Source organism: Oculina patagonica, chromosome 3 (genome assembly GCF_052425735.1).
Source record: "Oculina patagonica isolate OP01 chromosome 3, crgOcupat, whole genome shotgun sequence".
Taxonomy (NCBI): domain Eukaryota; kingdom Metazoa; phylum Cnidaria; class Anthozoa; order Scleractinia; family Oculinidae; genus Oculina; species Oculina patagonica.
In genome coordinates, this window is record NC_135760.1 from 7,793,621 (window position 1) to 7,819,428 (window position 25,808).

General features: G+C 38.0%; 3 protein-coding genes across 6 annotated transcripts; 1 reads left to right on the forward strand and 2 right to left on the reverse strand.

Moving 5' to 3' along the window:
• Positions 1–110: 110 nt before the first annotated feature.
• LOC144646341 (uncharacterized) lies at positions 111–5,138 on the reverse strand. Its single transcript, XM_078505894.1, has 4 exons — positions 4,904–5,138; positions 4,030–4,197; positions 3,035–3,150; positions 111–1,636 (listed from the first exon to the last, which is right to left on the reverse strand). The coding sequence occupies exons 1-4, from the start codon at positions 5,136–5,138 to the stop codon at positions 965–967; spliced, it is 1,191 nt and encodes a 396-aa protein (XP_078362020.1). The 3' UTR covers positions 111–964.
• A 19-nt stretch (positions 5,139–5,157) lies between these two features.
• Positions 5,158–8,259, forward strand: LOC144646347 (MRG/MORF4L-binding protein-like). Of its 4 annotated transcripts, none has more exons than XM_078505904.1 (4): positions 5,158–5,380; positions 5,457–5,581; positions 6,169–6,301; positions 7,329–8,259. In XM_078505904.1, exons 1-4 carry the CDS (start codon positions 5,158–5,160, stop codon positions 7,463–7,465), a joined length of 618 nt encoding a protein of 205 aa, XP_078362030.1. In that variant the 3' UTR covers positions 7,466–8,259. The 4 variants fall into 4 exon arrangements, with proteins under 4 accessions (XP_078362030.1, XP_078362031.1, XP_078362028.1 ...); XM_078505905.1 differs by having other exon boundaries at positions 6,169–6,292; XM_078505902.1 differs by having other exon boundaries at positions 5,266–5,380; positions 7,305–8,259.
• Positions 8,260–9,514: 1,255 nt separating this feature from the next.
• On the reverse strand, positions 9,515–24,982 carry LOC144646335 (endoplasmic reticulum aminopeptidase 1-like). Its single transcript, XM_078505888.1, has 19 exons — positions 24,402–24,982; positions 22,571–22,844; positions 21,724–21,844; positions 21,414–21,565; positions 20,416–20,529; positions 19,586–19,720; positions 18,956–19,021; positions 18,739–18,804; positions 17,979–18,166; positions 17,317–17,399; positions 17,086–17,216; positions 15,830–15,885; positions 15,293–15,440; positions 15,131–15,204; positions 14,442–14,543; positions 13,849–14,025; positions 12,906–13,046; positions 12,329–12,410; positions 9,515–11,499 (listed from the first exon to the last, which is right to left on the reverse strand). Exons 1-19 carry the CDS (start codon positions 24,950–24,952, stop codon positions 11,290–11,292), a joined length of 2,871 nt encoding a protein of 956 aa, XP_078362014.1. The 5' UTR covers positions 24,953–24,982; the 3' UTR covers positions 9,515–11,289.
• Between the last annotated feature and the right edge of the window lie 826 nt (positions 24,983–25,808).

Sequence of the window (25,808 nt, forward strand, 5' to 3'; positions counted from 1 at the left end):
ATTTTTGTTGGACCACACAACAAATTAAATAAATTTAAAATGTCATACCCTATATTATTATTACACCTTTTAATGAAAATTGATTAAAAGTAGTTTTCGTATCCTTTAACTAATTAGCACTTCTGCTACAGTTTGTATATCTACAATTAAAAGTGATTTTTTTACAAAATAATGTGCTTGTCTTAGTAAGAGTTTCCAACTAATTTTTAATATATTGTCTAATAAGTCAATAATATTATTGAAAAATAATGATTATCCCCTTGGGACATGTGACAAGTAGTGCACTGGGCTATACTGGAAATAAAGTCCAGTACCATTCCATGGGCTGTTATTTGACCACCAAGCAAATACAAATTAATTATAATAGTAAAGAGTCTTTGGTAAAATATTTTCTGATTTGTAAATTAAATTGCAAAATTTGTTGAGGGACAGCTCTAGATTGGAAATGTTTTTAATTACTGAAGTCTGGAAAAAGTCTTAGTACAGAAAGTTGTTTGTTGCCTTTTTTCCTAAACTAGACTCATTCATACATTGTTCTACTAATGAGAACATCATTTTATTTACAACGTTTTTGCATGTAAGAAAATACTTTCTCATCAGGGGGTAGGGAATAATTTACCCTGGTAGAAGTATTTAAAAAAAACATTCTCAAGGAAAATTGAATCAGCAATTGGAAATGGCCAATAAAAATTGATACAGAAATTATAATTATAAATACTTTTGATTGGTACATTGATCATTGATACATTATTAAATAATAATAATAAAAACTATCAACCCCAGTTCACTCTTTCAATCCTAACTGCCGAGAAATTGAGAAAGGATATACATTAACAATTATAGCACTTCTATAAATGGCAGACAATAATTTAAAAATAAATAATCAAAAATACGATGTACTTTGATTGGTACATCCATCATTGATTCATTATTAAAAAATAAAATTAAAACTATCAATCCCAGCTCACTCTTTCCATCCTAACTGCTGAGAAATCGAGAAAGGATCTTCATTAACTATAGCACTTCCATAAATTCTCATGCCGCAGACATCAGACGATGAACTTTTCACTCCTCCCCTGTCGACAAGATGCGCCATAAAAGGCATCGCAACATCACCTGTTTCCAAGCTTTGGTTTTTTATCTCTTCCATCGTTGCAATTTCTCTAAGTTTTCCATTTTGAAGCGGGGGAAAGTGAACGCAAAGGTTGAAGCATTCAGAGCCAAACTTGTAAATAAGTGCATCGACTGCTTCACTTATAGCCAGCTTGAAATTGTCGTCATAGTTCCATGAGATCACCTTGAACTCATAGCCACAAAAGGGTGCTAAATGGGCAATGACACAGGCTTCTCCAAAGGTTTTTGCAAGGCCAAGGTTTTTGTGGGCAGTTGCTAGATCATCAAAGTAATTACAGCCAGGATTTTCCAAGGAATAAAACTTCGCAGCCTGTTTTAGACCCTCCCACTGTCCGTAATGGAAATTCTCTGCCAAGAGCATGTGCGAATGCCCATGGTGCTGTGATGCTCCCGCTCGGGCGCGGCAATTCCAGTTCATGATTGGGTAGATAGCTTGCGGATTGTTTTTGTGAGTTATTTCAAACCACTGTGTACACAACTCCAGCACATCAAACAACTTTGTCTGAAATAAATAACACAGGGATTATAAGAACTGAGGTCAGCCTAACAAACCTTGTATGTCCTGGTACACCATAACCCCCCTGTCCCTCACACCCTTACATCTGCCTATGGGTATCCCAGGCACTTATTTTCAAACTACAAGCTACAGTGGAACCTTGATTTAACCAACCCCTATATAACAAATACCTTGGTATAAGGGTTGATATTCTTGACCTCAGTAAGAGTTAATAACAAGAAAAACCTTGACATAACGAAACCCTGTTATAAGTAACATATTTTGCCAGTCATTTGGCTCTTTGTTATATTGAAGTTCCACTCTACTACATGATGAGAAAGTCATTTTAAGTAAATTAAATAATACATGTTGTTTGTGTATTTTGTAAGGAGAGATTAAAGAAAATAGAACAAGAAGCTTTGGATAGCTGATGAAAGTTTATAGCTACTTTAAAGTATTTCCTGTTTGAAAGACAAAATACCGTCGCTTGCATCTAAGCGTGAACACGAGCCGCCGAAACATGAACTAATAGGGTATCAAACATGGCATGTTTCGCCATGAAACATTGACGTTTAGCAGACCGTAACGACAACTTTCACGCTCAAAATGCTCACCATAAACACTGAGTACAGGCGAAACTTTGCACCAGAAGTGATTCAAGTGAACCTGCAAATGCATATTGACACAGATCAGGATCAATTTGTCGAAGGAAGTCTTGATACCCAATCTCTCCGCCATTTCGATTTTTTCAAACCGGAATGTGTTGAAGTTTCGGCGCGAAAGTTGCCGTTACGGTCTGCTAAACTTCAAACGTTTGATGACCAATCATGCCACATTTGATACCCAATTAGATCATGTTTCGGCGGCACGTGTTCACGCTTAGATGCAAGCGACGGTATTATCAGGGAAAGTCCAAATAATAAGAAAGCAGTCATGTGAGTCACACAAATGCCAGCTGTGCTGGATTAACAGCTGACACTAAGCTGATCTGTACAATCGTAGGTGGTCAGGACAATGTTTGGATTTTGCAAATATTTTCATGTACCCGTAGTTTTAGTTTTGTTTCCAGATTTAACTCAAGTGCTTGAATGATGGAAATAAAACATTGTCAAATTTCTTTCAATCCAAAATAACAAGCAGTTACTGAGAACACAAGCATATCATGTAGTGAAGCTGCAGCTGTGGTGTTCCAATGTTTTGCCAGTTACCGTAATAAAAATGTGCAGTTCTAAAAATTACCATCAATACCTCCACCAAAGTTTTTGGTTGATGAGACCCTTCCCCCCCCCCCCCCCCCACTCCAGGAGTTTCCAATCCCTTCTGTGTGGGGGGTGGGGGTATAGACATTTTCCGGAACCACACAATAAGCTCTTCAGTTTTATGTGTAACATTTCATTTTTGTACCTTGTTCATATGGCTTGGTGGATGTTCTTTAAACACCACCATACTGTGTAGTCCATCATACTTGGCAACATTGGATGCTGTCAAACCACTTTCATTTTCCAACCGACCCCACAGATCTGAAAAGATAGAAATGGTTTACTGATTTTTCAAGGCATAATTATGCTGGACAGATTATTTTTTTTGTAGTATTATTTACTAAATTGCCTGGGGCAGTCCAGTACATTTAGTCACAGAAATGAGCAGTGAGTGAATGTACGTAATAATTTTATACTGATTATTGTTCTTTTCTGTCCAACTGCTTCCTTTTTTTTTTCTTTTTTCAAATACGAGAAAACAACAAGTGAATGTAAATTCATAGCAAACTGTCTGTCTGTCTCCATTAAAGTAAACAAAAATTTGTGGAAAACTGGGTTGGACTAAACTAAGTCCATTTTATCTAGAGAAGTCTGGGAGATTAATAACCTATTTCAGGAATTTGGTTAGGGAAAAAAGGACAAGGATGTTTTTTACTTTTTTTTGCACTGCTCCCCCAATTAAAGGGGTGGTGAATGGTCCCTCAAAAACTGCGTGTCTCGCAAAATTTTAGCCAAATTTCAGGGGTCTCGTCGTCTCGAATTTTTCTTTGACGCTTTTTCGGAGTCTCAATTTCTTTTGCAAGACTAAATAGGTCTCAGGCTCGCAGAAAAGATATCAATCTCGCCATCTCGCAAGTCTTGCATTTACCATTTGACATCCCTAATTAACTAAACACCTGGAACAGGCTAGGGAAACTTTACCTGTCTTAAAAATCTGCTGGACAAAATATTATTGGAAACCCAGTTGTCCAAGATGGAAAAGATAGTACTCCCTTGGACAGGTCGGAGGTTTTTGGCTTGGCCCACTGCCAGAGTCTGTTAATTATCTGAGCCTTACAGGACCCAGTTCATCACTTACTAAAATACAAACAGTAGTCTGTGTTATTCTTTTTAGAAATAAGTTCATGCGAACAGCATTACCTGCAGCAGTAAACTCCAGTGGAGTGCAGAAGTCACAGTCTGGCACTTTGGAGCCTACAGGTACTTCAATACAGGTTATGGGCTTTGCCTCTCCATTGTTGAGTGGTTTGAGAGCTCTTGCAGCATTGAAACAAGTTTGGTTGCATGTCCATCGGTCAAATACTCTCACTGCAACCCAGGAAATAATAACAAGTAGATATCAGTTTTGAAAACTCTGTTTTTTAGCGAATGTACCAGTTCAAAGCACAGTCATTATCGCATTTGGTAAGGCATTCTAAATTGACACTTGTTTCCTAAATTTGTTTATTATTCTATCTTATATGTACATGTTAGATATAATATATATCCAGAATTTAGCAAAGGGATTTTGAAACATTCCAAGACAATACGTGAAAACATATAAATAGCAAAAAATTAAAATTTGCCCCTGTTAAACCTTTATTACTTCAATGTCAAAATGTCATTTTTTCTCCATGTTTGTTGCATGCAAATGACGAAAATATTCTACTGACTGAATTTTCTGAAATTGTAAAAAAAATCAGTCTTTTTGGTTGATTTATAATTAGCTGTGTTACCATAGTAACGCATCATGGTCTAAAGTGGCATGCAAAAATTACAAAATTGCAGCAATATCTTGAAACTTGCTAATTTTTAAACTCGTCATCTGCAACGGTTTAGACGTGAATGCAAAGTAAAGGAAAGGTAGTCTAAAGATTGGAAAACTGTGTTCAGCCACCTTAATTGATTGACTGATTAATGACATTGATTGATTGACAAGGCAGAATACACACTCTTCATCTCGCCCACAATCTCTGTTTATAACAAAGTATCTAGCGAGGCTCTAAAAAAGTAATTTTAACTTGTGAATACCAACCAACAGTTTGAAACTCCGCTCTTTTGATGGATTGTTCTTCATGTTCGTCGCCTGGCAAATGAAACCACCGGGTCAACTTTGCCTCAAACATCTTTGGGAAAGTCATTCGACTGGATTTCATTGATACTCTAAAAATTCGATTAAATGGACCCCATACGTCGCTATTTGATCCTGCGTCTCCGTATTTGAAGAATTCTCCCAGTTCTTGGATGGATTTAATAGTTTTCCTTGTCATTTTCTAAAAGTCGTGCGAGATGTCCCAAGCTGAAAATCGACTGAAACGAGAAAAGCCCGAAAGTCCGAGAACACTTTACTACTTGAGCCTGCGTTTCATCAAATTCTTTCCAGCAGGTGTACGTTTTGATCATGCGTATTCCAAACAGCAAATCAAGATGGCGTCTACAGAAGAAGTTTTGGTTTGGACGCCAGAACTCGAAGTCAGTTTATTTCATTCTATGAAGGGGCACAAACCAGTAGGTGAGTCAGAGTGTTAATTTTAACTGGTATTTTCGTAATTCGAATTTTTTAACGCGTTCTCTTGTTTGTTTTGAAGGGATAAATCGACATTTTCATATGGCGTGTATTCACGATAAATTCGCAACGTCAACTGGCAAAAGAAACATTTCTTCCAAACAAATATGGGAGCATTTACAGGAACTATACAATCTACAAGCATTGGTGGGTAGTCAGGATTAAAATATATTCTTATTTCTTCTGTTTTTTTCGCGAGTGTTGAGAGAAATATACCCTCACATCGATCGCGACATACGCAAACTTGTTGAATTTTTTTACATTTTGCCTAAAAAACAACTTTTAGTATGCAAGGGGTTCACTTTAGTAAATTCTTTGCCTTTAAAGTATTTTAGTATCATTTCTTTGTTTATTTTTCGATTTATTTGTCCTAAGGGACGAATGGGCGCTCCCTCACAAACATTCTGTTGAAAATGCTCCTCGGCTAATGTTTTGTTTGAAAACCGAGTGGAGCCTAAGTACTAAAAACAAATGCAGGAATGACAGGAATGGAACCGCTGCAAGGGAAATGCGGAATGATAAATTTGAAATCACTTATTGTTTGAAATATTAACTTTCCAAAAAGAAATTTTAATAGCCACTTGTACTGGCATGAAGTTGCTGGCAAAGAATACTTTCAGGCAAGCAGAGCTGTATAGGATTTTTGGATGTAATGTCTCACTTTTACCATAATTTATAAGGAAATAGAAATTGGGTCAAAGCAATGAGCTTCTTGGTTTGTTTGATTAATACAGGATGATCTTGAGAGCATACCGTTTCCAAATGATGAAACAGAGTTTAATTTACCTGATGAAATATTTGAGTCTAGTACCAAGCCTCATTCATCTGCGTCTGAATCATCTGCTGTGGCTGACGAAGGTATGACAGGTAAAGAAGATTTTTTTTATGTTAATAAGATTATAAATGGGAATATGCATTGGTTTGGTGTATCTACAGAGTGGTTCTTCATCCACTGTTTTCAGATAAAATTGGAATTTTCAAATGTAGATTGAAATGCTGGTTTTTGTAGAGCGCGAAAAATCAGATATTTGAAGGAAAACCCATTTAAACTCTCTTGGAGGTTTCTTGCTTTGTAAAGTGGTTATTACTATTTGAAAGGTTGGCCCTTTTCTTCTGAGGAGGGGTAAATTCATAAACAAGACATTTTTTGTTTGTAATGCTCATATAAAAATAGAACCAGCAAAATAAGTGACACTGTAGGAAAGGACTGTTAATACACATAGCTTCAAATAAATGTCCTCTTATAACAAGCTCATTCAGGTCTCGACAGCCAAATTTATTATAATTTACAATTGTTGTTCTTGATACAGCAGTGATAGACTGCTTTATATTTGCAGTGATTAGCAATATGTTGTTCCAGAAAATACTATTACCCTACCTCCATGGAAGGGTTTTTTGGTTGTACCCCTCCCCCTCCCTTTGGAAATTCCATTTTAGCCTCATGCTTTCTTTTAAAATATTTCAATTTTTAACCCCCCCCCCCTGCTTAGAATTTCTACTGACCTCCTATGGGGTGGATGTGGCTATAATCTGGAATGACACAATCTGAAAAAAAAAAAACGTGAGCTTGATGTATTTTTTACAGTTATAATCATGTCATACTACTGAGAAACATTTCTAGGTTTCGAAACAGCCATGCAGATACCTGGGGTACAATAGAACATTTTTATGACGGTACTAGATGCTCATCACATGTTTATCCAAAATATGCATTGTAACTAAACCTCTGATGCAATGTAAACACACAAGATGTTTGGAACCAAGTGCATTTGTTAAGAAACCTGGGTTGGACTCACTCAAAGTTTAACTCCTGAAAAACAGGGGTTGAACTCAGATCACGATGGCTAAGAGGTTGCGATCTTGATTTTAGCTCTTCTTAACTTCAAACTTCAAGGGTTGGCCAGCAATTCACCAAGCACGTCCACACCAGATTCATCCCCAAAGAGGAAGAGGACGCGGCAAGTGAACAGTGCAAGTTCTTCGCAGCCTTCATCACCTCATCCACCGTCATCAGTCAAGAGAAGACGGTAGCAAAGTGACCTGGTTTCAGGTTTGATGTACAGTCCACAAAGGAGAAAATTATTATAGTCTCAATAATTGCTTGTCATTATGTGATAAATTATTGAAACTAAAAAATATCTAAGATTAATAGTTGCTATTCAACCCACAAAGACCTATACATGTAGCTACATTGTACAATGTAGATTAATTTTTAATTATTTTATTGACAGTTAACAACTGGTAGAATGCGTTCCTCTGTAATGAGGAACTCATTGCACCTGTATTTTTTCATTTGGTTTTGGTAAATTTAATTATGTGATGCAACTGTGTCTGAGCAGTAGAGAATTCATTCACAAGTTTTTTCTTTACAAAAGGTAGCCAGCATTTACAGTCAACACTCTATAATTGTATAGGTTGTAATGTAGAATAGTGTGGCCATTTTGAAATGTTTACAAAACTTTCACAGTTGTTTGTTACCTCAAAACCCAAGCTTAAAAAGTTTAAAAAATAACTAATTAACACATCATTCTCTTACAACTAAATTCAGTTAAACTCTGAGGGATTTGCTAGAGCTAAAGGATGGTCTTTTCTGAAATTGTAAATATGCCAGCGACATTAATGCATTTACGTCTTTCTTGGTTATTTCATACTCTTAAAGATTATAAGTGTTCTTTGGACTGTTTTTAAAAACTGACTAATATGCCAGCTGGTTTTTAAATGTATATATTCGAATTATAAACAGTCATTAACTGCTATCCTTAAATGTATTGTTCAACTTAATGGGGCTGTGTCATGCAATATTAGGCAATTTCGGCACTGACCAACTGGTCATAGAATTACTGAAATATCACAATAACAGCTTAAAACTGTAGAAGAACTAAAAAAAATTAAACACAGCAAGGCCAAAAAGGGGCATGGATGGGCAAAATTTGAGAAGAATAAGACAGATTGCGTTCAGGGAAAACTTGAAAAATGTCGACCCGACTTTTTTCAAGTTTATCTCAATTTGTATGAAAGTGTCATTTACAATGCTCGAAAATCATCCTTGTTTGTCATGATTTTGCCAATAAAAGACTTTTGCTCTGCCAAATGAAAGTTGAGAGCTCTCAATAAACAAAAATAAATAGAATTACCTAAAATTGCGTGACATAGCCCCTTTAAAGAATCTAAAAGTATTAGCTGAATGTAAGTGTAGCTGAAAAACTGAAATTACTTTGTCTGCAGACCTATTTCATGTTGTTACAATACTTTATTGAATACATACAAATAAATGTGCTTACCGTAATTTCTTTCTGTTGAAATGATGTAAGTTTAGTTGTAAATACATAGACAGGTCATGTGACAGACACTTGACTTTTTAAGAAAGTCAGCAAAGTCCTGATCTAAAGCAAAGTCATCTAAGAATAGATAATTACCCAAAGTGAATCAGTAAAGGAAAAGAGAATCTTGATCGTAGTCTTCAGACTTGAAACAAAGAAATTGTGTGAGTGGCAGGGGGAAAATGTCCCTAAAAGCCAGATCAAAAGAGAACAAAATTTGATGGGAGTTCACTCTTGCTCATGTTACAATAGATCCTCAACTCTCATGTGCTTATTAATGTTGAATTTGAACCTGCTGGCTCATGTTTTAGACTGGACATTTAGACTAGACCATTTGCTTGTTTGACAAGCAGAGGAGGGTCAAAGGGACTATGTCACGGCTAAGTTAATCTTATGTTATTAAATTTTGCCAAATATTCGCTATGAAACTAAATGTTTGCAAAGAAATTAATTATTTGATACTAAATGACACAACCATAGCTTCCTTGCAGCTAAATGTGTCTCCCGGGTGTCATAAATTAAAGTTACAAGCAGACAAGATTAACTTTGAAAACTGTTCCGCCGGACCATATTTTTTTAAAAGCCCACATCGCAATCCGTTTCAATCTTCAACACTTTTGGCCATCCGTACCTTCTTTTGCATTTGGTGTGTCATTTAAATATTCCTTCACTGTTTTAAGAGGTTATTTTATACATTTAAACAAATTTGATGGTCATTTCCTATGCCTAAGTTTGGCTAAAATCCGTGACATGGTCCCTTCAACTCTCTTATACTGTCAGCTTGTTTGAACACATGCTTTGGATAGTAAATAACAGTTGAAGAATACTGCCATCATATTCTCATTCCCATCTTTGCTCAACTTTTGTTCTTGTTTGGCCTGGCTCAAGTTTATTACAAATGTTGTGGTATCAAAAAACACCACTTATAATTTCTGTGCCTTGTTCAGTTAGAGTGCAATTTAGAGGTAGCTTTAATCACTTTGTCTAGTCAAAGTGTTAAATTCTTTGTATTCTCTCAAAAGAGAAAGAAGAAGAATTTGATGAAGTATGGTGTATATAATTTATGCTCATTCCTATTACATTACTGTTATAAAAGACTTTTCACTGAGAGCAATTATGACGGGGGTACGGGGTCTGTAGCTACAATCATGTTCTTATATCCACTGTTCAAATATTTTGTTTTCAAGTTTAATTCCAAATTTCCCTCTGATTGGGAAACCACTTTTAAATTGCTGTCCAAAAAAAAAAGTTCAAGTGAAAAATGCTCAATATAAGAATAGTTTGATGCAGGGAGCTGTCATAATGTAGTTGATAGGGTACCAACCAGTATTATCTAAAGTGTTTCTTGGCGTATTTTATTTTCCAAGTTCATAGAATTATGAATATCATTATTATATCTGTATATAGTGTACATGGTACACTGTACCATTATATGAAAGAAGTTTATTAAAATTGCCTGTAGCAATGAAACCATTGGTTGCTCATTTGTTACTTTATGAAATAAGTTACCATGCACTTTCCAGCAGTGTCAATCTGTGGCCTGGGATCTGTGGCTTATGATTCGATGGCTTTTGTGTTCTAAACAGCCACTCGTATTTAACCATGATAACTTCGATGGAAACAAGGAAGGTAAAAGTCATAAAGAGTTTTCAAAAAAGTTGTTGCTGTTCAGTGGTCGTGTTCGTGACTTTTATCCCGCCCTGCAGGTTGCAAAAGTACATGCGCTCTTTGTGTACTAAAGGCTGGTTCTCATATGATCGCCCCGATCGTCTCTGTCGCTTCTGTCGTTTGCAAATTCTGAGGCGATCGAAGCGATTGGAAGCGATTAGGGGGTTCTCATATGATCGCCCCGATCGTCTGGTATATGCAAAATAGGGTTAATCAACCAAGATAATAATTCATGATCTTTTCTTTGTTCCCGCATATGAATATTCGATTTTATTCGTATCAACGCACGTGTGTTTTTTCAAAACTCCGATATCGCTTATGGCAGCCTTCGATGCAAAGGCAAAATTCGTGGCCTCCTATCTTCTCATTATTGCCGTTTTACGGCGAAGAAGCAAAAAGAGGCCAAACGGAAACGTAGTTCTGAGTAATACTGATGCACCATGGGACAGTTTTGATCGCCTCGATCGTCTCCCTCTGTGAAAGTAGTTCTCATATAATCGTTCGCGATCGCCGCAGTCTGCGACCGATCGCCCAGATAGAACACGGGCGATCGAAGCGATCGCGATCGCCCCGATCGTCGCAGATGTCTCTGTCACTGTCTCTGTGATGTTCTCATATGACCTCCCCGATCGTCGCAGATGTCTCTGTAATGTTCTCATATGATCTCCCCGATCGCAAGCAAACTTTTTGAAGCGACAGAGGCGACAGAGACGATCGGGGCGATCATATGAGAACCAGCCTTAACTGAGGCCATACCTCAGTGCTCCCTTGAGGGAGGATCCCGTTCACAACAGGTTTTCAATGCACTGCTTAGAATAAATGTGACCATGACTAAATACTCTTTGCTGGAGATTTCAGTGGCAGTTTTCAGAGTACTGTTCGTGTGTATCTTGGACCATGGCTATATTTGAAATTTCCTTTGGTATCAGTTTGTTTTTGCCGATCCTTGAGCCATTTCTCTACATGCTTGATTTGAGTGGCCATCCAGTGTATGTTGGTCTGTATTGTCTCCAGCACTTTCTTGTTGGATAATTGAAGCAGGGACATGGTGTGATGTGCTTTGATGAAATCCGTGACCTGCAAATATTTGAAAAACATCAAAGGGTTCGTACGAGTCCTGGAAAACCTGGAAAGTCCTGGAATTTTATTGTGGCACTTCCAGGACTGGTTCAGCAATGGAAAGTCCTGGAAAAAGACTACCGGTCCTAGAAAGTTCTGAAAATCTGTTAAACTCAAGTAACAACTGAATTCTCAGAACTAACACTATAAGAAATGTACAGACAGTAAGGAGAGATAATATTGAGATCTTGGGAGTGAAAGGGTTAAAGTGAATTTTGGAGTCCTGGGAAATTAATCTGAGTCCTTGAAAAGTGCTTGAAAATTGTTTATGAAAAAGGGTACGAACCCTGTGTCAACGTTCTTCCAGTCCAACTAATTACGCGTTTTACACATAAGGGACGGACCATTCTGGAGGGGGGGGACCCGACAGTTGATGAGGAGGGAAGGGACGAGTGTGGTGCCTGGGGGACCCGCACACGACAACAAAGGGACGGTGCGCACACCAAGGAACAGGAACGTAATATGAAGTGAGAGCGCAACAAAGATGTGCAGGGCGTGGACCGTCCAACATCTGGCCTCGGCTGATGTCCGGCCCCATCCCCAGACATGATGCACCCGCAAACATCGACATGAACGACGGGCAAACAAATGCGGCCCGCAAACATCAATTTCACCCCCCCCCCCCTCCAAAAAATAATGGTCAGTCCCTAAGTGCCTTCTTATCTGATGCCAAGCCCCTTAGCGGACTTCAACCTACGCGCAAAACCTCTACACTACTCGGTTGAATCTTTGGGTAATGTAACAACTCGATGCTAAATAAAGAAAATACTGCCGTTTACATCTTTACCTCTTTCAAGTGTTTTGGCGTATTAAGGTTTTCTGTTGTTTTCTCTAGCAGAAATGCAACTGCTCTCGACTCTTTACCAAACCTGTGGAGTTAAGAAAAAGAAAATGTTTCCAGAACGAAGATGGATCTAATTAGGTAGGAAAATAAATTGAAATTGTTAACAGCTTGTCTGGAGACTAGTTTATTGTGATTTAGCTGATAGCTTCATGAAGCTTTTTTAAGCTCTCGTCACCCGACTTCCCTCAACTGCACTTTGAGTTTGAGTTTCTTGAAACGCCGGTATGCAACCTACTTTAACCAATAAGAATGAAGGTGCTGCCTTCTCAGCCAATCAGGTGAAAAAGAAACCAATCGCGATTCAGCGATTTCGCGCTCTTTTCTGGTACTGGTCGTAAGTTTCTGCTTCGAGTTCTCATTGGTTAATTGTACCATTTGCTGCTGCTGTATTTGTGTTTGGGTTTTACCAAACACTTTTGAATCCACTCTCTTTTACAGAGGCCCTACCAGCCTTTCCATTCTCAAAATTCTAATCACACGGCAAGAAAAGAAAGGAAGAAGTCATGGTATTTTGCGTTACCTTTTCACTATCTTCTTGAAGTTCTTGTCGTAAAATTTCCAAGCCAGCTGGCGTCCCTCAGGATTGCTTGCCACGGTCCCAATAATTTGAATCGCATCTTGAGAACGAACCTGGCTGCTGTCCAGAGTGTCCTTAAGCAACCTTTGATACAAGAGAGATAATCCATGAAATATCCAAAACTGTTGTTGCGATGTGTCTTACTTCAAAATTACTCAAATTGCTCCCCGAATTTGGCAGCAGCGAAGGACTGTACGCACTTATTGATGTGAATAAATAGAGTAAATTAAATGTACTGCAATATTCTTGGCTGTCCTTGTTTCTGTTTGGTTCATCAATGCCTCTTTGGACCTCGTTTGTGCTATACTATTTTTTCATGAACTATAATTTTGAGGTTTCCTTCACTTCTTCTCGTATGTTAATTTTGTACATCGCAGATTGAAACGCGGGGTAAAGGGGTTATGCGTGACGTGTGATTTGAGCAAAAAGGCGCGAGATCCGTGAATTGCCAGTCCAGATTGACGCGTGTGGTGGGTGTTCTGCTCACTTTGATTACGGCTGAATACGTTAAGGGAATAGTTCGTGAAAAATGAAAAGAAGTTACGCACTCATAGATCGGTTGACGGTAGTAAAGCCAAAATTGACAAATAACACGAATCTTGGAAAATGCTACGTTAATTAACTAATTAGCTAAGGCTTATTTTCTTTAATATTGTATATTAAATACGTAATTCGTTAACTTGACTTACTTGACTTATTGCTATAACCCTAGGTGGGAAGGGCCGGGTAATTCGTAAAATAGTCTCAAAAATATACCTGATTTGAAGGAAAATAAGCTCGTGATTGGTTGGGAACCCCCTTTTACCGCCCTGAATCGTGAGATTGCTACTTAAATACAAGCTCTTTACTTTACCTCCGGCTATGAAATAAGAGCAGAAGTCCCTACCTTTGTAACACGTGTTTATTCCTTGAAGCACCGAGAGCGGAAATTATTTTTTCTCTCTCTGCAGCATTTTTACATTCCTTGTACTTTCTCCACAAAAATTCCCACTCCTTATCTCCTCCGTACTTTATGGCAGTGAAGTAAACAATCTTTCGAAGGTGAGGCGCTATCGGATGGCTCCTAAAAGTACAGTGTGGCAAAAGCATAAATTTATCAGATCTCCTTATAAAAAAGTTAAAACTCTTTTGTCGCGAGAGTTTCTGTTAATTTCATGTGTTTCGTGAAAGATGCTCAAAAATTAAACGCATTAGAATTTTTTTCTTATATAGAAATTGGGCAGTTGCGAAGAACCTCGCATCCTGAATGGCTATTAACGATTTTCTATTCATTTGTTTAGAGTATCTAGCTTGATTTAACCGGTTCTTGATTTCACTCTTTTGGTAACTCATTAGCCAGCCAAGAAAGGTAAATAAGAATTTGTTGAACTTTTTTGGTCTGGTTGAACTGAAAAGCGTCAAATATCCGTTTGCTGGGGTAACATGTTTTACCCTCTGCAGAGTTTACCCACACAAAATGTTTGTTATACATAGTCTTACCCATTCGTCTTCATCCAGTCGTTAAACAGTTTTTGTGACTTGCTTACGGTTTCCGCGTCACCGTGAAAACTGAGTGTTGAAAGCGTCAGTTCGCGGAGAAATCTAAAAGAACAAATGAGACGATCGATCGATCAATCTCGGTCACTCGATTGGTTGGTCGCTCGATCGAAGGATCAACCAATCGAACAATTCAATCAATCAATCAATCAATCAATCAATCAATCAATCAATCAATCAATCAATCAATCAATCAATCAATCAATCAATCAGTCAGTCAGTCAGTCAGCCAATCAATCAAACAATCAATCAATCAATCAATCAATCAGTCAGTCAGTCAGTCAGTCAGCCAATCAATCAAACAATCAATCAATCAATCAATCAGAGTCAGTCAGTCAGTCAGTCAGTCAGCCAATCAATCAATCAATCAATCAATCAATCAATCAATCAATCAATCAATATGTAGTCAGTCAGTCAGTCAGTCAGCCAATCAATCAATCAATCAATATGTCAGTCAGTCAGTTAGTCAATTATTATATCAATTAATCAATCAATTAATCAGTCAGTCAGTCAGTCAGTCAATAACCAATCAATCAATCAATCAATCGTGATTCGTTGCTATTAATAAATCTCAGACACAAGTTGCGACGTGTAACTGGGCAATAAAACATTGACAGTATCTTATTTCTTACCTATCAATCAGTTCTCCTTTGTCTTCCCATCCTAGTATTTGTTCCAGAGGCTTCATCTTCTCCACAATGAATTGCTTGTTGAGATAAAAAGGTTCAAGAGTACCAGTCAGCAGTGATTAGTGAGTTCTGCTCAGTTTCAATGCTTTTCCTGTAATTTATTACCTGATAAAGCTTGTAGGAAAATCTCGAACTCAGCATGGTTCCGATGTAAGCCAACGAACGCAGAGTGACCGCCCATGGAACATATTCAGTCTCGTGTTTGACGTATTCCGTCATGTCCAATGCGATATTGTAGTCTAGAACACCCGCCCTGAAAAGAAATGCGCGTGATAATAAGTTTGAAACAAGTTTAAAAGCTGTTTTGTCGAGTTTGGTTAGAAATCGAGAAGTATGATTAATCGTGGGGATGGGGGTGGGGGTGGTGGGTAAAATTGCAGTGTTTGGCTGAGGGGAAGGTAAACCACTGTTGGTTCGAATTATCGGGAGTTTTGAGAAACGAGGGTTCGAGATATCAATATTCCACCGTAACTTCAGTCTTAACAGCCGGGAGCTTTAGTTAATATTGTGTTTTATCAAATTAACTTTGTAGAGTTTGTTCAAAGAAAATTAAGAAATGGTGTGGTTGAACAAGCCTTCGAAGTTGTTCGGAACACATTTTCATTTGACTAGCGTGTACAGTTAAGTAACCACCAAACGTACCTTGCTAAGCTCAATGCATCGTCTATTAAACCACTTCTGTCTGATGGACTCAGTACCTTAAGAAATAGAAATAAAATTCATGCATTGGAGCTTTCTTGGAGATTTTACCGAGTTTAGCATGATTAGTTCCTTGATCATGAGTCCGATCAGAGTTTAGTCTTATCTCATCTCGTATGCGTGTATTAAGTTGTTTACTGGGGAACTTTCATTCGCTGAAAAAATGGAGCTTTGTCTGACCATGTGTAAAATTCAAGTTACCACTTCTTGTTACCTATTTTTTGTAAGGGTTATTGGAGGCTATATGTCTTTGGGATTCGAGGGCGAAACCCGTGTCATATCCCGGGGTACTCGTACGAGATGAATATATCACATACCCCCGTAGAACAGGTGAATAACACGCTTAATTACCCTGGGTTGGGCGATAACACAAACAAAAAAAAACAAAAGATCAATTATCTCCATACATTCGACGGGCTTTTTTGCTGATGAGTGATGTGAATAAATTTACTAGAAAAGGTGATAAATGTTGTTTAAAAATAAGAACGTGTTTGGATTCAATACATATAGTTGATTATTCTTCACGATGGAAAGTATTTTGCTTTTTTTAGTCGTCAAGAGCACAATAGCTTAACCTCGCGCAACCAGAGGATGAATGGACAGGAACAAGAAAATGTGTGGGGTTGAGATGAGGTATACTCGTTTGGAAATAAAAACGTTGGCTGAGGTTTACATCATCGCCCGGAGAATGAAAGGTAAAGCCATTGAATGGTACGAAAATATTGCAATTTTTTTGCGTAGCTCGCCGATATGATGATATCGAAGTAAGTGGCCAAAAAGTTTCGACAAGAGGAACTTCTTTTATTTACCAGTTAAGAAAAACGATAAGAAAAACACTTGTTGAGAAATGTGGCACGAGTTATTTGTATTGAAGTTGATGCAATATAGCATTGGGTGCACGATCTAGCGGGTGGGCGTGTTTGGGGGGATATGGGATGGGATTATTTTAGAGGATGTGTCGAGATGAATATGTTTCAAAATGATGGGGAGCGTTCCTTCCTTGGAGAGGTTGCTCAGGAAGTCATCACTTATACCTGCTGTACTACATAAACTACGCTAAAAAGAAAAAAAAAAGGAAAAAAGACTGGAGCATCCTAGAGTTCAGGTTATTACAAGACTTACAATCATAATGATGATAAGAGTAGAAAGTAGACAAGCGCAAAACACCTTTCCAATAAGCTTGGAGGTCAGCGGCTTACCGTGTGGTTATGAAGTAATTGCTGGCTCAGTCGTTTCCAGTTCTCCTCCTCATAGTTGACTCGATAAAAACCAGTTTGTCCAACATTGGCCTTAAACCAGCCGGAAGTACTGCTGGGAAGCTGAAATGTAACTAGAGATTGAAAGCACGTATTGTTGTTATCGCCACTTGCAAACTGCATTTAAAATTTTTAGCTATTGTTGTTAATTACCGTAAACCGTCCATATTTTACCTGAAGTCTTGTTCATCCAAACAGTTTTTAAACTACCAAGTGAGTCCTCAGTGATGTATGTCAGCGGAACATACCATCCTGGTCTGCCAAGAAAGGATCAAAAATAAAGATTTGTTGTTCATAGCCGGCGTCGCCAGGTAGGCCAGTTAAGCGGTCTGTTCCAATCAGTTCCGCTTTTAAAGTTTCCAACTTACATTTTTGCTGTTGTGTTTGAAGCCTCCTACAACATAAATTTACTTCACTTCCAAATTACATAAAAAAAATTTAGTCTTGCGCGCGTTATTCAAAAAGTATTGAAAAACAACAGTTGCGTTTGCAAAGCTTCGTACGTAGAGATATCCTAACCAGTTTCCGCACTCCAAAACCTATCTCGACTTAACATCACATTACTTGGCAAGCTCTCTAAAGACATGGCGAATTTTCAAACAAAAGTGGTAGATGATGCCATCCTTTTTCAGAAAAGAGTCAGTATTTTCTGAGCCAAGTTTGTAAGCATGTTTAGAACGTTTAGTTGGGCGAATAAAAAAATTTGAAATTTCGTATAATAAACCGAGGGTTGAGCTTGAAAGGTTATTTTAAGCCTGTTTGAAGCTAGCAAATGCACGAAAATCAAAGAAAATAACAGTTAAAAAAAGTGACGCCACTTGCAATTATAGACTTACTCCTTCTTATGCTCGTCTTTTAAATGTGTCGAAGTAAAATCTCTGACGAATCTTTTCTGACTTGCCCTGTAGGACAAACGGCCATCTTTCCTCTGAATCTTATCACTTGAAATAGATACAATAGGAAATCCCTTCTGGGTCACCCATGAGTCCATGATCTTTGCAACATCCACAAGATTTCCTGACGCCTGTCAATCAAGTTAAATAGCTGTTTAGTTAAACATGTGTAGTTTAAAAACGTTTGGTGAATAAGCGTTGCTTACTTGGGTTATTAATGTTGGATGCGTATGCCCAAGGAACAGCCATCCATACCCTTGGTAGTCCGTAAACTCGAGGCTTCGATGGTGGGTCGATAGCATACTACAGTCAACTCTCTCTAAAACGGACACCGTCGGGACCGGCTCCGCCAACTGTCCGTCTTACAGAGGTGTATGTCTTATAGGGAGTTGAGTCACAATAAAATGACTGAGAATCGGCAGGCGCGAGACCAACACCAGGAGTCCGTCTTAAAAAGGTATCCATTAAGAGGGAGTTGACTATATTCGCGACAGTTCCCTTTCTCGCTCGCTGAATAAGGGATGGAGATATGCGCTGCGCTTGAGAGAGTTGGAAGTGAATACTGAGAGGGTCAGGGAGGGAGAGGAAATGAGATGGCGGTTCATCAAGGCTTGTTCGGTATTTATATAAACGTTATATCAAGGTTGAACTGTGTAAAAAGGTAAAGTGATAGTTGATTACTATTACCCCATGACGCTCTCACCTTACTCATCGCTTTCCAAAGATCCAAGGCCTTGGCATTTGAAAATTGATGTTTCTTCAAGTAAATCTGAATCACAGAGAAAATTGCAGTCTGTGTAAAAGCGTCAATTCGTGAGTTTCCTGCCAACTTTCCAATTTGTTTTGCCTGAAATTAAAGCTAAAGAAATAGAAATTAAATAAAGTAAAGGGAAAAAGCACCTTTTCAAAAGCATTTATACCTGGATTCCTTTTCTAAACATTTCAACTCCGAGGAAATTTTGCATCATTCGTATGACTGCCGAGCTCTGTGAACAAAAAAATCTTAATCAGTTTGTAAACAATCGAGTTTATTTATTTGCACTTTTTTACACAAACAGTGTTATCTAACCGCTAGAAAACTAATTAACGAATGTGAAAACGTTTTTTGAAAAAACTAAGTCAGCTTACGAGTAACTACGAGTCATTCAGATCCAGGGCAGTAAGACTAACATTCTGGACTTCGTTGGCTGTTAGCATACATTGAAGAAGAGTTTTCTTGAAGTTTTGTGTATATAATAATTCTCGCAAGAAAGAGACGAAAAGTAATAATAAAAAAAAAAATCAGCAGAACAGAGTTATATTTCGGCCTTGGATAAATATTTTTAATTGTTTTCCTCAAAGTCAAGTCACAGTGTCAGGTAGCTTAAGCTTGTTTCGAGGGTTCGTTTCTCTTGAGAAATTGCTAAAAACAATAAATTTCCCTTTTTTCGTGGTGTCACTTACTCACTACTAAGTTTTTGGGGTACTTTCGGAAATTTACTGGGTATCAGTCCATAATTTGAGTACAGGTCTGTTTGGATATTTTGAGCAAGTACAAAAAAACGTTTTACCTTATGATATGTTATTTTATCCACGATCTCGTTTATTTCTGCTGGATTGCGAACTTTAACGGACACTGGATGGGTGTGAATTGAGCTGTCTACTTCCAGTGCCTCTCTCATCGTGTCCAACATAAATTGATCCTCCTGTAAAAATGGAAATTTAAAATCTAAAGTATTCAAACTGCGACAGTCGGAAAGTTATAACTTATAAGGTTTCAATTTATGGATATCATGACACATAATTTAAAACAGTAAGAAGTTAACAAAAAGAGTTAATAGAGGGGTTATAATAAAAACATAATAAATAATTCAAAGTGGATGCAAAATGGGCGTCCTTTCTATGGTTACTTACAAGTGTTTTCTTTTTTTTTTTTTTTTTTTTTTTTTTTTTTTTTTTTTTTTTTTTGCCCAGGGCCTGTTGGAAATGCTTAATTAGTTTCGTTTCTTTTAAAAAATAACTTTTCATACTTCGGCGTATAACTTTAAGTGTGACAAGCCTTGTTTGTATGTGTCTGAAAGGTGATCTATAAAAAGCGTCGCACAAACAATGGATTGCGTAACTAAAACACGAATAAATAATCACTAGCACTTACATCGTTTAAAAATTACAAACGGAAAGTGTTAAACTAAACTACAAAAAAACTTTAATTATAAGTTCGAAAAACAATACACAGGATAAACCTCCGACCCTTATTCCATAAAAAAACATCTCTATCTCGAAGAGATTGATTCTATACTTGTTAGCCGTTACAAAAAATGGCCATTGTTTGTTTAGTTTTGTTTTTTGCATGCTTGAAATTTTTGAAGAGGTAATGTACAGGTCCTTCGTTTTTTCTCACCCTTTTCCATTTAGCGTTGTAGTTATCAGTGGCAAGATACTCCATGAACACGGCAAATCCTTCATTCAGCCACAGATCGTTCCACCATTTCATCGTCACTAAGTTACCAAACCACTGCAAAAGAATGAGGAAAATATCAAACGCGTGAGAACGCAAAGATTTCACAAACAATTAGTATTGGGTGTTCACTGTTGGTTTGCTTAACTGCCTCCTGACTAAAAGTCCAGCCTTCAACAAGATATATCAACCAGAATTTAGCCTAGACTAGCAAATCGGGCTTTTAAAGATCTCCTTACCATACGGCTATATAGAAATAATAATGTTAATGATGTTGATGGATGATAACGATGATGATGAGAATGATAATTTATTTATTCATATAGCGCTAGTAACTGGTTAAAAACAAAGAAATAAATAAATTATTTTTTTTTTTTTTTTTGGTTTTTTTTTTGTGTTGGGGTTTGGAATTTTTTTTTTTTTTTTTTTTGTTGGGGGGAGGCCCACCCCCAAAAAAAAAAAAAAAACCACCCCCCCCCCCTTGTTCAATAGAGCTAATTACTATTACAACGAAGCCTTTTTTGAATTAAAAATCTAATATAAGATATTCTTATTCTTAGGCCATCTTAACTTCAGTAAAAATAAAAAACCCCCGGCGGTGTCAAACAAGACACGCCCCCTTTTTTTCCCTTTTTTTTTTTTTTTTTTTCTGGTTTTTTTTTTTTTTTTTTTTCGAGAGACAGAAGTTAATTAAAATAGAAACATTCTAATAAATAGTTTAATAACACTTTATTGCTTCGTCTACCATATTAAGCTCTTTTAAAAATATATGTCTTAATTTTACTCTTAAAACTTAAGACTTATAAAGGAAACCTAATTCCTTAAGACGGAGCAGCATTCGAGAAAACTTTTGAAAGCTCTTTGCTTTATTACAGGAACTCAACAGAAATTCTTACATAACAAAACAAAACTTCTAAAATGCCATATAACAGAACTTCTACCTGGTGCGCAAGCTCGTGATCCACAATCATTGTTACCAGCTTTTTATCAGCAACACTTCCGGTGCTTGAGTCAAACAGTACAGCGGACTCACGAAACGTCACTAGTCCCCAGTTTTCCATAGCGCCGCCCATGTCAGGAATTGCAATAAGGTCTGGAAAAGAGAAAGCGTTATTAAAGTTTTTGATTATAAACTTTGATAGGTTACTCTATGGAGAGAAGTGACTGCAACATTTAACAACTCAGAACACTTTCATATTACAGTACAAAGAAAAGAAAGTTGAAATATGTATTGCTGAGTTATGTACTTACCCAGTTTAGGCAAAGGATATGAAACCTTGAAAAAATCTTCATAATATTCCAGTGTGCGCTTGGCTACATCCAGTGCAAAGTCCACGCTATCGATTGCATCAGGTTTAGACCACACCCTCACCTGAGAGATAAAAGATATATCACACGGTCACTAAGCTACTTCATGGACCGGGATCACCTGCTTGGAAAATACGTGATTATCTGAAGGCAAACTGAAGGTACATTCCTCCCAATGCGATGTGTCTAACTGTAGATATTTTTTTGTCGAGGCTACTGAAGGATATGCCAACGTGTCAAAATTGTCTGAAATCTCTTGAGACATGAAAAGATTACCGAGGGGTACTCGAAGTGCGACCGGAGACCTTCCGAACACTTCTAAACTTTCTGAGTAGAACCTTACAGACTTTGTCGGATAATCTGTAGAGGCCCAATTATTTCGTATATATTTTCATTTACATCAAGTTGACGCCAAAGGAACAAATTACGCGGCCTTGATGGATTTACAAGCTACCATTCCCACTACTCTTTATTTTTTGTGCGAATTACCTCATTTTCTTACAAAGCTGACAAACGGAGCGGTTCACATTTCGCAAATGTTTGCGATATCTTCCATGTATGAAAAGCGAGAATTTTAAGGTTTTCGCTCTTAGGGAAATTTCTTTCACAAGCCTTCTTTGCACTTTACGCAGCATATACTGGCTGAACTCAGCTAGCAAATGGCAAATTCTAATCTTGTACTTGTGCTTTTTGTGGTAAAACTGTTTGCAATCGTACAGTGATGGGCAAAATTTGCAATAATAAAAGCCGCTACGCCGGCTGTTCAAAATAAACTTCATAACTTGATTACCTTCTTGTTACTCTTTGTTTTTGTCTCCTTGTACTCAAAGTCACACACAATGAACGCCACCAGATACGTTGGCATAGGAACGCTTGGGCTGAAGCGGCTCTCCAAAAGGCCGTCGGGCCTCTTGTCACGTGACTCCAGTGGCATGTTGGACAGCGCTTTGTGACTGACGTCATGTACTACTGTGATACGGAAAACTGCTTTGAACGCGGGCTCGTCAAAACATGGAAAAGCGGAGCGTGCGTTTGTTGCTTCAAACTGAGTTGTCGCCAGGTATCTGAAAATACAGTAAAAGTAAGTTGATTTGATTTCTTTTAAGTAGATCCAGTGCTTAAAGAAGATAAACCTGGAACCCAGCTATCAAGGCTGATAGACTGAAAAAGCATTATTGACCTTGCACTAGTTACTGTAATAACTTAAGACCGTATTGCGAGAGAAAAAAATCCTTGTGTGTTTCTGTTTCTCAAAATTTTCATTTCGTGTTATTTGTGAAAGGCGCATTACCAACTCAGTCGACTATATATTAAGTCTGGGGAAACCAAGAGTGGAAAGGCTAATTGTTAAAAAATAACCAACCTCAGCATTGAAATTGTTTTTAGAAGTGGCATTATTCAAATGACTCTATAGTTGTCGCCTGCGCAGCAAATAAGACTACGAGTCTGTTATGTCGAGTTTTTGCGACTGCACTACACGCTCGAGTGGGAGGCGCGCTGGACTACGGATCGAGCAGTCCGGTTTCGATCCCTGGTCGGGGTCATTGAGTTGTGTTCTTGGGCAAGACACTTTACTCTCATAGTGCTTCTCTAAATCTCCACCCAGGTGTATAAATGAATACCGGCGAATTTGCTACTAGGGGTAACCCTGCGATAGACTGGCATCTCATCCAGGGGAGAGAAGAAATACTCCTAGTCGCTTTATGCTACTAAAACTGGGATAAGCTTCGGTCTGGTGGGCTACTGGGCTCCAACGCAGACTTTACCTTTACCTACTACAAGCTCGAGTTTTTAAGAGTGAGAACAAATAATTAACGAAGCGTAGCCGAGTTGATTATCGCTGTTAAAAACAACTGGCAAAACACGAGATCAAGTAGACTTTCTCAAAGTCTTTCGCTTCTGGTTTTCGGTTTCGCGCTCTGTGTGCTCGACTTGTAAGCAAGTATAGAGATCAAGTAGCCTAACTGTTTTAGCAGAAACGACCCTTTTTCTAAGGCAAAAAATATATATTTGATGTCCTTTTTGCAACAGGAATGTAAAGGAATGCTTCTTCAAATTTTGAATATGTTCAGGATATTTTAACATGCGCGCAAGTGTTCAGCAGAGAGCAATAGTTAAATAGCCAACGATGGCACAACCAATCAAATGCACGGATTTGCTACTAATAACGGCAAGCTAGTTTCTAGTAACAGGCGATAAAAACCTCTAACTTGAAGTCCAGTTGTTAACTAATTATCTTTCCTTTTAGCTTATGATAAAGGTTAAATTAAGTCTGCAAACGAGCCTAGTGGCCCATCAGGCTGGAGATTATCCTGGTTTTAGTAGCATTAAGCGACCAGAAGTATTTCTATTCCCCCCTGGATTGGATTTTAGTCCGTCGCAGGGTTACCCCCAGCATTAAATTTACAAGTGCCCATTTATACACCTGGGTGAAGAGAGGCACTGTGAGAGTAAAGTGTCTCGCTCAAGAACACAACGCAGTGCCCCGACCAGGGCTCGAAACCGAACCTCTCGATCCGGAGTCCGGCGCACTAAACATTAGGCCACCGCGCCTCCCATCTTAAGCTTATAGTCAAAGAATGATCCGCAAAGGCTAAGAAAATTCTGTTAATAATCTTCACCTGACTTGTCCGCTCTTTGTCTTGTAGCTGCTTCTATAAAACCCCTCCAGATTATTGGATAACGTTCCATTATATTCCAGATAAATTGCATACGTTTCCTTTTCTCTGAGTTCTTTATCCGCTGCAATCAAATATTGTTGGTTTTTCTTGTGTTGCACGGTTCGCGCAATTTTCAAACGATTTTGTTTTGAATCCGTGAGCTTAATATCACCAACACTAAGACCACGCAGATGCAATATAATGTTCTTCGTGGGTTGATAACACCGTAATGCAATTTTAACCCTGCCATAAAACTTGAACGTGGTTAAGTTTGGATGAATGTATATATCGTAAGATAGTGGTCGAACATTGTTCGGAAGACGAATATTTTGATACGGAAATGCTATCTCCTTGCCTAGACTCGACTGTCTTTTTGAAGGTCCTCGGTTTCGTTTGAATTTAAAAACCAGATCTTCGCTGTATCCATTGATAAATGTATAGACGGTCGAAACCGCAATGATTATAGCGACGCTAAACGCCAATGCAAGAGGACATAGTCTAGAAACCGCCATGAACAAGGACGGTTAAATTCTTGTATATAAATTTGTTTTGACCGGTTTGTCAGCGGTGCGTCGAACAAGTCCAACTTGACCAACAGGTGCCATCGAACAGGTCATTTCATCGAAGGCTGTGGGAAATTACAAACAAAAAACAACTTTTTACCATCTGAAATTTTAAAATAAAATTTCTGGTTGGTTAACTCTAGTGGCCACGGCTAAAATCGCCCTAATAACATCACAAACCATTCCAAAAAGAGCAATGCAACGTTGTTCTAACTAAAACTTATTTTGTAGCTGTTCTAAGTCTCGCATACGAAGAGCGGAAGGGTTTTCTCCCACCAGTAATGCATGTATTTACATTCGGTGGATCTAAACTGTAAGTGGCAGTGACAGAGAATGTAAATAGTTTCTCATTGGTATGAACGCACGTGAGCCGTTATGGCGTTAATTAAGTACTAGACTCTATTGTTGTAACGTATAAAAGGGTTGATGGTTGTAATGTATTCATCTCAGCTTTCGAACTTTTCAATGCAACTTTTATTTTATACACTTCTGTTATCTTTGTACTTTACCTTTATCCCCCAAACGTTCATGCGGCTGCATTTGGTTGGGGAGTACGTTCCCATTTTTCCCACTGGGTTTTTGGGTTTTCGTACCAGGCGGCATATAGGTCAAGTAGTGTTTCAGTTTTGTACGTTTGAACAATGTACTTGATGAGGACGGCATTAAATACTCGGAATCATAGTTCGAGCTGCACACGATCACCCATTTCGTCCGTTTGATAGTCGTGAATAAAAATAAGAAAAATGGAAATAAAGGATTTTAAAAGTGTAAATGCTTTTTCTGCTTCATATGCAAAATATTTTTT

What these genes read in the sequence shown, in the direction of transcription:
- LOC144646341 (XM_078505894.1), bottom strand. Translation starts at nt 5,138, where the DNA reads ATGACAAGGAAAACTATTAAATCCATCCAAGAACTGGGAGAATTCTTC. An exon ending in ACTGGAGTTTACTGCTGCAG is followed by an intron (nt 3,151 to 4,029) that starts GTAATGCTGTTC and finishes CTATCTTTTCAG; the next exon opens with ATCTGTGGGGTCGGTTGGAA. An exon ending in CACCAAGCCATATGAACAAG is followed by an intron (nt 1,637 to 3,034) that starts GTACAAAAATGA and finishes TATTTATTTCAG; the next exon opens with ACAAAGTTGTTTGATGTGCT.
- LOC144646347 (XM_078505904.1), top strand. Translation starts at nt 5,158, where the DNA reads ATGTCCCAAGCTGAAAATCGACTGAAACGAGAAAAGCCCGAAAGTCCG. An exon ending in GAAGGGGCACAAACCAGTAG is followed by an intron (nt 5,381 to 5,456) that starts GTGAGTCAGAGT and finishes TTTGTTTTGAAG; the next exon opens with GGATAAATCGACATTTTCAT. An exon ending in TATACAATCTACAAGCATTG is followed by an intron (nt 5,582 to 6,168) that starts GTGGGTAGTCAG and finishes TGATTAATACAG; the next exon opens with GATGATCTTGAGAGCATACC.
- LOC144646335 (XM_078505888.1), bottom strand. Translation starts at nt 24,952, where the DNA reads ATGGCGGTTTCTAGACTATGTCCTCTTGCATTGGCGTTTAGCGTCGCT. An exon ending in ACAAAGAGCGGACAAGTCAG is followed by an intron (nt 22,845 to 24,401) that starts GTGAAGATTATT and finishes CTGTATTTTCAG; the next exon opens with ATACCTGGCGACAACTCAGT. An exon ending in GACTGGATGAAGACGAATGG is followed by an intron (nt 14,026 to 14,441) that starts GTAAGACTATGT and finishes CTGTACTTTTAG; the next exon opens with GAGCCATCCGATAGCGCCTC.